Source organism: Capricornis sumatraensis, chromosome 4 (genome assembly GCF_032405125.1).
Source record: "Capricornis sumatraensis isolate serow.1 chromosome 4, serow.2, whole genome shotgun sequence".
In the NCBI taxonomy this organism is placed as follows: Eukaryota; Metazoa; Chordata; class Mammalia; order Artiodactyla; family Bovidae; genus Capricornis; species Capricornis sumatraensis.
Genome location: NC_091072.1, coordinates 101,295,979 through 101,308,567, shown reverse-complemented (window position 1 = coordinate 101,308,567; position 12,589 = coordinate 101,295,979). Strand labels below are relative to the sequence as shown.

The window sequence follows — 12,589 nt, the reverse complement described above, 5'->3', positions numbered from 1 at the left end:
CTAAGCTTAAGTAGACAAGTTTTGAAGTTGAGGGAGGAGAGGTTGGGGCTGGAGATTTGGAGGAATCAGGTTGTTAGGTGGTCTGTCAAGCTGTGAAAGTAGAGAGTTTACTCAAGACAATTCCAAGTGAGCAGAGTAAGGAAGCCAGGGCGGAATTCTCTGGCACCCTGTAACTGCAGAGGGCTCACATCTGTTCCTTCCAGTTCCTTAAGGGCAGGAACTCTGTTCTATTCATCTCCGTCCATCTGGTACTGAACACAGTGCACAGTCGGAGCTGAGTAACCTTTTACTCAATTTTATAAGTGCCACAGAAAGTATTTAGTCGCAAAGTTGTGTCTGATTCTTTTGGGCGCTGTGGACTGTAGCCCACTAGGCTCCTCTGTCCGTTGGATTTCCCGGGCAAAAATACTGGAGTGGGTTGCCATTTCCTTCTCCAGGGGATCTTCCTGACCTAGGGATGGAACCCACGTCTCCTGCACTGGCAGATGGATTCTTCACCACTGAGTAACCAGGAAAGTCCATCATATAGAGAAGGAGGTAAAATACTTCAGGGACACAAAGGAAAAAGTGACAACTTTGGCTTAGGAGGGCTGGAAAGAGAGGTTTTCAAAAGGACAGTCGAGTTCGCTTCTGAAAGAGAAGCTCACTTGGCAGAGAAGTGGCAAGAACTTCAAGTTCAGGGAACAGCTGGAGCACAAGCATCAAAGCATGAAAGACACGATACAGACATGCTTTCCACAGGGCTGGGATTCAACTGCATGAGATGGAAAAAAAAATGACAAGAACCTTTAGAAAACAAGCTGAGTCAGAGCCAGACTGCCAAAGGCCTGGACACCCACCTAAGGATTTAAACTTGACCGTGGGCAGCCAAAGAGGAGTTTTAAATATAATCTGAAATGACCAGATTGACTTTTTATAAAGGTAATTATGAGTGGCAGCACGAAGGGCCAAGAATTGAGACTCAAGGGAAGGAGCTTAATTAACGGCTGGAGAAGGAAATGGCAACCCACTCCAGTGTTCCTGCCTAGAGAATTCCCAGGGACGGGGGAGCCTGGTGAGCTGCCGTCTATGGGGTCGCACAGAGTCGGACATGACTGAATTGACTTAACAGTAGCAGCAGCAGGCCCAGCTAACAAACCCAAGCAGAGCCTGTAACCTCCATAAGTCTTCTACCAAGGGAAAGGTCAGAAGAGAATGAGAAATCCATTTTATAAAAACTCAAGATTTAAGTCAAGTGACCACTGGATCCCGGCTCCTGCTGACCACCAAGTTGCACACCTGTTTTTTTCGGGTCTGAATTGGATGGGAAGTTCAGAAGCGGAAATTCCTGGGAAGCTTCTGTCTTACAGTAAAGGTTCCAAGTGGACCAAGCCGTGCGGAGTGACTGCGGGAGAACAAGGGGGAGTCCCAGGCGAGTTGGAAACGCCCGGACACCCAGAGCCCCGACTGGGAATTGCGCGTGTGCACCTAAGGCGCGCGCCCCGCCCCCTGCCTTTAAACCAGGTGGCGGGAAAGGGGACTCGGCGCTTCCCAGGAGAGGCCCCGTGGCTACGAAGGGACGCAGTCCACTTAAAGCCTTCTTGCCCACACACTCACTCACCCGCTCCCCGCCGCTCCTCAAGATCCCCGCGGAGCCAGCAGCTCTCACGCACAGCTCCGCTGCTCTTCCCGCCACCACTGTGGGTCGGACCAGACCCTGCCTACGTGGGGAGCGGGGGCGGGGCGAGCCAGGCTGGTCCATGTGACCCTTAGCGGCTGGGGGAGTTGGTGATGAAGTTAAAAAAAAGGAAGCGAGTACAACTATTGTTTTATCTGAGTCCATCCCTTATATTGAGCCCGAGCTCACAGCGCAATGGATTTCCTGCTGACTTATGATCATTGGGATCTAAGTGCGAATAGACGTGAATTTACAAATATTCTTCCCCTTCTTCTAGTCAAGTGGATTATTCCAAAGTCTTAACAAGGTTAGTTAGAAAAGTTAGGCTTTATTTGTGAGGAAATGGAGCGTGCGGCTATGCGCAATAGTGGTCTCGTATGAGGTCAGGGTGCCTGTCTTACTATAGGTATAGGTTTAAAGCTTGCGAAGTGTGCAGTTGGCTTCTAAAAAGAAAAGGTATTCATCGTCAAGTCAGGGGCTCCTCTGGCTTCTGTTGAGATGAGTGTATTTTCCCAACAATGAAGGAAGATAGGTATCAAACAATATCGCGTTAATTATTAAAATTTGAATATAAGGAATCAATTTTTGGGATATGAGGCGTTAGAAGAAATTGGCTGAAGATGAAAAGACAGATGAGCAGAAAATGAAGACACACACAAAAAATGGAAATGACTATAGAACTAGTGATAAAGGGAGAAAGATGCCATTTGAAGATTATTTGGGGCTGCTTTAAATTAAAATTCTGAGTGTCAAATCCTCTTTCTTCTATGCCCCCCACCCCTACCTCTGCATTTGCTCTAGGCATCAGATTTCCTGTTTTGGCCTTAGGGAGCACTTCTGGGCTTAAGTAGCTTCTGTTTGGAGGTCACACTGGGGTTTGTCAGGCAGAACAGTTAAGCTGCTTAATTTTTCTAGCCTCTAGGCTCATCCATTGCTTGGGTTGGGAGCTCAGTCACCCAGGGCCTCCAAAGAGATCCATCATGCTAGAATAATCTCAAACCCAGCCAGTGGATGTAGAGAGGTTGATGTGGAATTACAGAAGGGTCCCAACCCCAGTATTTACTTTTCTCAGAGCTATTTTGCCACCCAAGTCCGTGGGGCAAGCATCGCTGAGATAAGTGGGCTACACTCTCCTGTTAACTTCTTCAAAACTTCTTGGTACAGTTGCCTTCTAATCTGGGGCTGATATCTACACCATGCCCAGCTGCTTCTCCCAACTCTTGGAATGCCTTGTCACTTCCACTTCCCTCCATCTGCCTCCTCTGAGGAGTAACAAAATGCTTCCCTGCTCCCTCAGAAACCTAGAGCCATACACTTGACTGGCAGCAGGGTAAAGGCCAGAAACTTAAGGTCTTCATTCCCTGTACTTACCGCACTGGGTTGGGAGAGGAAGGTATAGTGTGACAGCTCTTCCGTTCCCTACCTCTCACGCCAAGCCCCCAACTCAAGACACAGTCACATTCACTCACAGTCATACGCACAATCATGCACACACAGCGGCGAAGAGAAGGGGGATGGGGAGGAAGGGAAGTGTGCACCAAACAGCTCATGAATGCAACTTGAAAGATTTCACACGGCAAAAGGCAAAAAAAAAAAACACACACATAAATTTAAAAATAAAGAAGTACATGCCCCTCCCCACAGTCTCTTTCTTCATCTGGGGGCTGGCTCAGCCCCTCCATGTAAACCCAGAAGCTTCCTACTCCCTCTATCCGGCTGGAGCTTTTACAGGGCCTGGGTCTTCAGTTCAACAGGTTCCCCTGTGACCTCTGGTTGTCCATTGGACTCACTGGGCCTGGCACCCTTGAGAATAGACAGTCTCTCAGAAACACTCTTGAGCCGGGGGAAGAGGAGAAAGTCATAAAGGAGACTGCCCAGGCCTGCTCCAATGACCGGGCCCACCCAGTACACCTGTAGGAAGAGGGAAAAAACAATCAGGTTTGGGCAGCGGACGAAGAGCAAGGTTGCTCTTTTTCCAATCCCGTTGTTGTAAAACAGACATCCTGCACTTAGCACATACAATTGGGCACTATTTAAGCAGACGTCAGTGTTCGTTTTAAAACTCCTGGACTGCTCCATAGCCTGCATTTCAAAATTCATTTATTTTCTGACTCATTAAGTTATTCCTTTATCCCATACCTTCTTAGCACATGTATATTCTATTTTTTTGCTATCAATTTGTACTAGTTTCCATATTGCTTTTTGTTTTGTCTTTTAATATTTATTTATTTGGCTGCCCAAGGTCTTTGTTGCAGCATGGAGGATCTAGTTTCCTGACGTGGGACCAAACCTGGGCCCCCTGCATTGGGAGCTCAGAGTTTTAGCCACTGGGCCACCAGGGAAGTCCCTCCATATTGCTTTGAAAATTTCTTTTTAACTGTAGTAAATTACACATAACATAAAATTTACCGTCTTAACCATTTATAATTGTACAGTTCAGTAGTGTTCAGTATACTGATGTTGTTGTATAGCCCATCACCAGAAATTTTTTTATCTTACAAAACTGAAACTCAACACCTATTAAACAACTTCCCATATCCCCCACTCCCTAGCCCCTGTTACCTACCATTTTGTTTGTTTCAATGAATATGACCATTCATTGAAATAAATACCTCATATAGGTAGAAATATATGAGCCTTTTTCTGATTGGCTTATTTCACTGAGCATAATTTCCTGAAGGTTCCTCCATGTTTTATTTACCATGTATAGAATTTCCTTCTTTTTTAAGACTGAATACTGTTTCACTGTATGTATATACTACATTTATACTACATTTTGTTTATCTTTTCATCTGTGTGGGGCACTTGGATTGCTTCCACCTTTTGGCTATTGTGAATAATGCTACCATGAAAATGAGTGTACAGCTTTGAAAATTTTTTTGAATTATTTACATGTGCTTGACTGGCATAGGGCCAGACAATACAAGAATAGCCGATTTTTATTGAGGACTTACTCTGTATCAGATTCTGTGCTAAATATTCCAAACATATGATTTTCACATTTATTTCTCATAACATCCCATTGTGTAGTTAAGGAAACCAAGGTGCAGAAGGACTGAGTTATTTGTCATGATCACACATGAGGCTAGTGACGTGCTAGAACAGGGACGAGGCTGAGGCCCATTTGTACTTATACATATCCCAGCCTCTTGAGACTAGAAGCTTTTGTCTTCCTGTTCAGTAGTCTGTCCTCATAGCTCCTAGTTTTGGAATCCAGCAAATATTTAGTAAAAAAAAAAAAAAAAAAAAAAGGCCCTGACTAACTAGTGAAGGAACAATATGAGCAAGAGTCCATCTTGAGCAAAATAATGAATCCTGTTCACACAGGCAGGCAAACTCTGTGACAGCCCCCTTAGCTGAGGGCTGGTAGAATAGTCAGCACATCCAGATAGGAAGCAGGAACCAAACCTCGAACCTGCAGTCCACACCCATCCAGGAGGGCTTCAGGATCTGGCCCTCCTCCTCTTACTCACCCAATGGTTGGTGAAGTTTCTGGTAAGAATGGCAGGAGCAAAGGAGCGGGCAGGGTTCATGCCTGCACCAGTATAATACATCTGCAAAAGACACAGTTGTAACTGAGACACTTTTCCCCCCTACTCCAGCCTAGCTTCTCGCCCACCACCCACCTGCCCTCCAAGGGTTGGCACCTTGTCTGTAGCCAGCAGCAAGTAGGGATGACAACGTGCATGGAAGTCCCACAGTGGGGTCACTAATGCCCGTCGGAGGACAGACTATGGGTTCCCTGGCAAAGCCCATGTCTTCCCAGAAGGCATGCCTTTCTACAGTGGAGTCAAGGACTAGCTACAGCTGTTACTAGAGAGGGGAACACAGCAGGATTCATTCCTCTGTGCTGTCTGATACAGAAGGAGGTGGATCATGTTCATGTTTGACAGTGAAGTGAGCAGGAAGAATGCTTAGAAGTTGGCAAAGGTTTGGGGGCCCTGGAATTTTAAAACTAGAAGTTGCTCCCTTCTCCTACTTACCCCAAAGAGGTGCCCCAGGGTGAGGGAGAAGCCAACGGCCAGGGCCACGGAGCCCAGGCGGCCATTCCGCCTCTCGTCGTATGTGGCGAAGATGCAGAGCACGAACTGGAGCGTCAGGAAGATCTCCACTATGGTGGCCTGGCCCACACTCACCCCAGGGTGCAACTGGGCAAAGGAAGAAGAAGAGAGGCAGTGTCTCAGGGCTGCCACAGCCTTACCGCCTCATTGCTTCCCAGGCAGGAACCCCTTTATGACATCCGTTCCCTGGAGAGGAACGATATTAGCACCTCCTTCACAGTAATTGTATTTGCTCCTTAATTGCTCCTACTAATATTCCTGCATAGTAGAGGATGAGGAAACTGAGACTCCATAAAGTAAAATAAGTTTCCTCAAGAACCTGCTAGGCACCAGAAGAAAAGCTGGGACCTGAACTCAGGTCCAGGGCTTGATGACTTCCATACCCCTCCACAGTACGTGTTGATCCTCCCCACCCTAAACATCCACACACCACACACCACACACACACACACACACACACACACACACACAGAGTCCCAGACCCCCAGGGGAATTGATTTACCTGCACAGGAGGAAGTCAAGGCACCAAGTCCCCCAGCCCCACTCAGCCAACCATTACCGTGTTAAGTGCTAGGTTTCCTCGGACGGCAGCGGGGGTAACACTGTAGAGCACGGCAGCCCCAGCCACGGCTCCCAGCAGTTGGGCGACCACGTAGCAGATGGCACGGAGCAGGGACATCTGGGAGCCCACAAGGAAGGCGAAAGTGACTGCAGGGTTGACATGGGCTCCACTGATGTGGCCCACAGCCTGCACCAGTGTAGCCAGGGCCAGGCCAAAGGCCAGAGCCACCTGTAAGACATCCAGGGGTCCAGGGGCCCAACGCAGTGAGGCCCCCAGTCCAAAGAAGACATAGAAGAGGGTGGCAAAGAACTCAGCAAATATAGCCCTCCAGAAGGAGGCTGATCGCAATTCCCACATGGCAGGGGGGATGGGCACAACGCCTGGGTCCCTGACACCCCCCTGGCTTGATCTGGATGGACAGTCCCCTTTATAGAGGACTTTTAATCCCTGGGAGGGGCAGGCTGAGGTGACTGGCCCAGCCTCTTAACCCCTTCACAGCTGCGGCGGGCAGGCTTGCTCTGGTGCATCAGATAAAGCTGCAGCATTTCCCCCTCCCTCCTCAATGGGGAGATGAGCAGAGCCACGGGTGTGAGGGTGGGGATGGGGTCAGGGCTGGTGTGAGGCTCCGAGAAGAAAGGACCAAGAACAGGGGGACTGGAGGAGTCTGCCTTTCTCTTCATGTCAAAGTTGGGGTTCATAGTCCTGACTGACATCTATATTAGAACTTTCCTCAACTCTGCTGGGAAGGTTAGTGAAGCTGAGTTCACTTCACAGAGCATGAGGCTATGCTCCTGGGGGCCTCTAGGCTTCTCTGAACTGGCCAGGGGTAAGGGTGGGGGTGGGGGTCAAGAGTGGACTCTGGCAGGGAAGCTGGATAACTGAAGAGAATTCTTTAGTTCTCTGGGATTAGGGGGCCTTCTCCCATTGGCTGGTTTGGGCTGGAATCTGTGGACCCTGCAGCCCTGGGACAGAATAGTTCTGCTGCGTTTGGCTTTCTCTGAGCCCGGGCTCCCTACCCCTGATGCATGCCAGCATCTCTGTTTCCAAGCCCTCAGCCTGGCCTTTTACTTTTATTATTTATTTACCTGCTATATCACATGGCTTGCAGTGTTTTAGTTCCCCGACCAGGGATCGAACCCATGCTCCCTACAGTGGCAGCACGGAGTCCTAACCACTGAACCACCAGGAAAGTCCCAGCCTGGCCTTTTAAACCACAGGGATAGCAGGAAAAAGCTATCTTCCATGGATAGGTTGGGAGAGGTGTTGGGGAGCTGGGAGAGGAAATGAAAGTGTGAAAGTGCTGGTCACTCAGTCATGTCCGACTCTTTGCAACCCCATGGACTGTACCCGGCCAGGCTCCTCTGTCCATGGAATTTTCCAGGCCAGAATACTGGAATGGGTTGCCATTCCCATCTCCAGGGGAATCTTCCCTACCCAAGGACCAAACCAGGTCTCCCACATTGCAGGCTAATTCTTTACCATCTGAGCCACCAGGGAGAGGAGAAGAGAGGTTCGTAATTAAATCTCAGAATTAGCTTGTACTTCATCTTTCCTAATTCATAAGGTCCTAGCAGGAAGTACTGAAGGAAGGAAATTGAGTCTTGCCTATGAAGCAACAGGAGGGTCTAATGCCCCCTAAACTGGCTATGATCAGGACATTAAAGTCAAATCTTGACCTGTAGAGAAAGGTCTGGGGATGTGGCTATCTGGGGTAGCAGGGTGGTCAAGGAGACAGAAAAGGACAAGATGGGGAAGAAAAGCTTGGAGAAAGAAATTCAGTTGTGGCCAGGTTTAGTGAGGAAGCTGGCAGTCTAGTGGTGGGGGCTGTGTGGTGGTGGAGAAGGCAGAACGGAACACATTGTTAGGCTTCACCATCTCCACATGGTGGCTAGTCACAGAGGCCACAAGCTGCTCCCGTGTGAAGTACAGGAATTGGGAGTCACATAGAGGCCAACGAGAAGGCAATGTCATGAACAAACGACTATTCTGTGTACTTGAAATCCATAAATAACAGCAGGAGCAACAAAAATCCTGGCTTTACCACTTTCTAGGAGGGGAAGTTATCTCCACTAGATATAAACTCCAGGAGGGCAGGGACTTGTCCATTTGCTCATCTCTGCAAACCCCGTGCTTGACACACACTATGCAGTAAATAAATATTCATTGACTAAATCAATATAAGCTCTCTGAGCCTTCTGGTTGGCTTCAGTCAACCAGAGGTGCTCACAGTGAAGGGAGGGACTCCTAATCATTGCTACGAACCTGGGTTTCAGGAGTCAGAGAGGCAAAGAGGAAAGCTAGTGTGCAGATCTGGAAGACAATGAGAAGAATTCTAGGAAAGGCAAGGTAAAGACAGTCCGTCCCTCACCATAAACAGTCAAGCAGTGAGCAGGTCCCAGTGGTGAGCCAGCACTTGGGTCACTGGAATCGGCAAAGGAAAGCATCTTTGAGGAGTTGCATCGGAGTGCAGGGGATTCCTAGGTCAACACTCCTGGGATCACCCAGGACACACAGTGTTCAGCTCTGTCTTCCTTTCTGGTTAGTTTGTTCACTTTTTTGCTATCATTCCACTTCATTCTTTTTAAAAAATATTTTTGGCCACGCCCAGTTTGGCATGTGGGATCTTAGTTCCCCAACCAGGGACTGAACCCATGCCCCCTGTTATTGGAAGTGTGGAGTCCAACCATTGGATTGCCAGGGAATTCCCCACTACGCCATTGTTGTGTTGGGAGTTCTTTTCGGGGGTTGACAATGATGTTTACTCCTGGATTCTCCACATTTCTCTCTTCTGGCCTGAAGTAAACCTACATTTTAAAAAATGCTTTTAAAGGATTATTTATGTATTTGTTTCTGACTGGGTCTTCACTGCTGTGTGGGGTTCTCACTGCGGAGGCTTCTGTTGCAGAGCACGGCTCTAGGGTGCGTAGGATCAGCAGCTGCGGCTCTCAGGCTCCGAAGCACAGGCTCAGTAATTGTGGCGCATGGGCTGAGCATGGGCTTAGTTGCTCCGGGGTGGCAAGTGGGATCTTCCTAGACCAGAGAAGACTGTGTCTCCTGCGTTGGCAGGCGGATTCTTTACCACTGAGCCACCAGGGAAGCCTCTTGCAAACATTTCTGAAGTTTTTTCCACTAGGAACTATGGAAATGGAGAAAAGGAATTTATAAAATAAAAAACCTGGGGTAGTTACAAAGTTATTGCAAGTCTTCATGGCTTGTAATAGTAATCCATTCTAGAGTCTCCTCTATACACTTGATTCAGTTATTTTTGGTTACTAACCATCAGCCTTTCAACTTATTTCTGTTCCTGGGGCTAGTGAGCCTATGTTCACTCCCCATGTCAGAAGACCCCATTTCTGTCCCACAGAGGTGCCTTGGAAGCATAATCCATATGACCAAGGAGCAAGTGAGTCTGTAAAGTTTAGGGAATCTTCAGGCAGAGCAATTTGCCTTGCTGCATTTCTGTACAGCGGTCCTTTATGATGACTACAGCTACCTCTGAGGTTGCCTAGGACCGACTCCCTACCTTTCTGAAGCTACTCTCTAGCCACCCTGTATCCCCTGGACCCAAAGAATAACCCATTTGAGTTCCATAAAAAATCTACTTTGCTGACAAATGGAGAAAGTTGTTGTTCAGTCGCTCAGTCGTATCTGACTCCTGCGACCCCGTGGACTGCAGCACGCCTGGCCTCCCTGTCCACTGTCTCCTGGAGGGAGTAGCATGGGAATATACACACTACCACATATAGAATGGATAGACGGTGGGAACTAGATGTATGACTCAGGGAGCTCAAGTCAGTGTTCTGTGACAACAGAGACGGGTGGTGGGAGGTGGCAGGGAGATTCAAGAAGGAGGGTATGTATGTATACCTATGGCTGATGCATGTTAATGTACGGCAGAAACCAGCACGATATTGTAAAGCATTTATCCTTCAATTAGAAAGAAATTTTAAAAAAAGAAACACAAAAAATCCACTTTGTTGATCATATAGGATTGTATGAGGACAAGATGATATACACCTGAGCAATACATCCATGTTAAGTTGACTGGCTTGAAGTATAAATGAACTGACTCATGCATTAAGCAGATATAAACACAACTTCATGCTTATCAAGTATGGACCATCCTCCCTAGCAATTACAGTGTGGGTGAATAGTGATACGGTACTGAGGGGCTGGGTGACCATCCGTCTCTGCTTCCACCACGTGGAATCTCCATTCCAGCCCTGTACTTAGAATGCCAGGTCAGCATTTAACCCAGCTCCATTGTGTGGACAGTTTCAGTAGGACAAAGGCCCCAGCACAGCACAAGCTAGCCTAGCAGCCCCTTTGGCTAGCTCCTGAGGGCCCCCCTTCTCTCTCTTTCTCTGGTAATGCTTTGCTGACTGCTGACTCCTGGCAAAGTCCAGAACAATCACCAAGCTCTGAGGGCATCATCCCTCTCCCACTCATATTTAAGGGCTCCAATTAGCACTTGGATCAGGCTAGGGCCCCTGTGTGTTAGAAATGGAGTAATCCAAGAAATAGAGTAAATAGTCTAGTCTATCCCGTCCTTGGAAGGACTGTTGCTGAAGCTGAAACTCCAATACTTTGGCCACCTGATGCGAAGAACTGACTTATTGGAAAAGACCCTGATGCTGCAAAAGACTGAAGGCGGGAGGAGAAGGGGACGACAGAGGATGAGATGGTTGGATGGCATCGCCAACTTGAAGGACATGAGTTTGAGCAAGCTTGGGGAGTTGGGATGGACAGGGAATCCTGGCGTGCTGCAGTCCATGAGGTCATAGAGTTGGAAATGACTGAGCAACTGAACTGAACTGACCCTGTCCTTGCCTCCTTCTCCACTTTCTTTCCTGTGGAGTCAGATACAACCCAAGCCAGGCAGACCAATGCTTGCTATGGGTCAGGTCCCGTTCTAAGCACTTTTATATCTCAGATACTGGTATTCCCTAGGATCACACCTTCAGCTTATTCCCTACTTACTCTAGTTTACATCCTCTCCTTGGATGACTTCATCTAAGTCATCCCCTCCCTTGAAATTTATATCCATACACCTACAGAATGTCTTCACCTACTTGGGTGTCCCACAGACCACAATTCAGCCTGTTCAAAACTGAATTAATTATCTTTCCCCATCCAAACATGTTTTTCCTTCTGTATCCCATTAAAAAATTTTTTTATTATAGTATAGTTGCTTTATAATGTTGTGCTAGTTTCTGTTGTACAATGAAGTGAATCAGCTATATGTATACATATATCCCCTCTCTCGTGGGTTTCCCTCGCCCCCCTTCCCTGGCTGTATCCTCTCATTAAGTCAGAAACCTATGAATCAAGTTTCCTTCTCCTACCTAGCAATAACCACAGTTCCATCAGTTCTACTTTTTGGATAGCTGAGCCCACACCAAAGACTCCCAGAGTCTTTGGACTCTGCTTAACTCTGTTTCTAGTCTCATCCCTCCAATTCACCTTCCATGTTGCTGTCAGCTCTGTTTGTAAAAGGACCTGTAATTTGTCCTGTGTTCCCTTTAACAACTCTCGTATGCCTGGAAAACATTCTTATCAGGGCACACATGACTCTTCATCGTTCGGTATCAACTTTTCTAACTACTCTCCTTATCTCCCTAGTATGTGACTCTGGGAATACTGTGCTTCTTGTTGTTCCTCTAACACCCACTCTATTTTATAAGCCAGTGCTTTATCCTAAGCTGTTCCCTCTAGCTTAAATGTCTTTTCCTTCTTTGTCAAGTAAAATTCTATCTCTTCCTAATTATTTATTATGCATGGAAATGTTCAATAGTTAATTACTTGTTCATTAGCAATGAGGAAGATAGATCAACAGAATGAAGGTGAGTTTGTCAGATAGTCTGTAAAAGTGAAATAATCCAAGAGATAACAGGTAAGAAACTATCCCCTGAGCAGGGAATAAAGTAATACAGTTGTGGTCTGACAGCGTGAGGAACATGGAGTGATCACTTCAGCTCTTAGGACCAGGAGGAACAGAAGGAGAAGTCCTACAGAAATACAACCCTGGAAATTTCTCATTACTGAGTGCTGTGTTAAGTCGATTCAGTCCTGTCCGATTCTTGGTGAGTCTATAGATGGTAGCCCGCCAGGCTCCTAGCTTAATGGGATTCTCCAGGTAAGAATACTGGAGTGGGTTGCGATGGCCTCTTCCAGGGGATCTTCCTGACCGAGGGATCAAACCTGCATCTCTTGTCTCCTGCATTGGCAGGTGAGTTCTTTACCACTAGCGTCACCTGGGAGAGGATGACTCTACTGAAGGGAAAGTCACCTTCACACCTGTGCTTCTAG

The 12,589-nt window shown here is 47.4% G+C and overlaps 1 protein-coding gene across 1 annotated transcript; it reads right to left on the bottom strand.

The window, feature by feature from the left end:
* Positions 1-3,382: 3,382 nt before the first annotated feature.
* On the bottom strand, positions 3,383-6,637 carry MIP (major intrinsic protein of lens fiber). The gene is made up of 4 exons (XM_068971650.1): positions 6,278-6,637; positions 5,641-5,805; positions 5,131-5,211; positions 3,383-3,568 (listed from the first exon to the last, which is right to left on the bottom strand). Exons 1-4 carry the CDS (start codon positions 6,635-6,637, stop codon positions 3,383-3,385), a joined length of 792 nt encoding a protein of 263 aa, XP_068827751.1.
* Between the last annotated feature and the right edge of the window lie 5,952 nt (positions 6,638-12,589).

Coding starts and splice junctions, on each gene's coding strand:
- MIP (XM_068971650.1), bottom strand. CDS start 6,637: ATGTGGGAATTGCGATCAGCCTCCTTCTGGAGGGCTATATTTGCTGAG. Junction 5,806..6,277: donor GAAACCTAGCACTTAACACG/GTAATGGTTGGC, acceptor TCCTTTGCCCAG/TTGCACCCTGGGGTGAGTGT. Junction 3,569..5,130: donor GAAACTTCACCAACCATTGG/GTGAGTAAGAGG, acceptor CTCTTCCTACAG/GTGTACTGGGTGGGCCCGGT.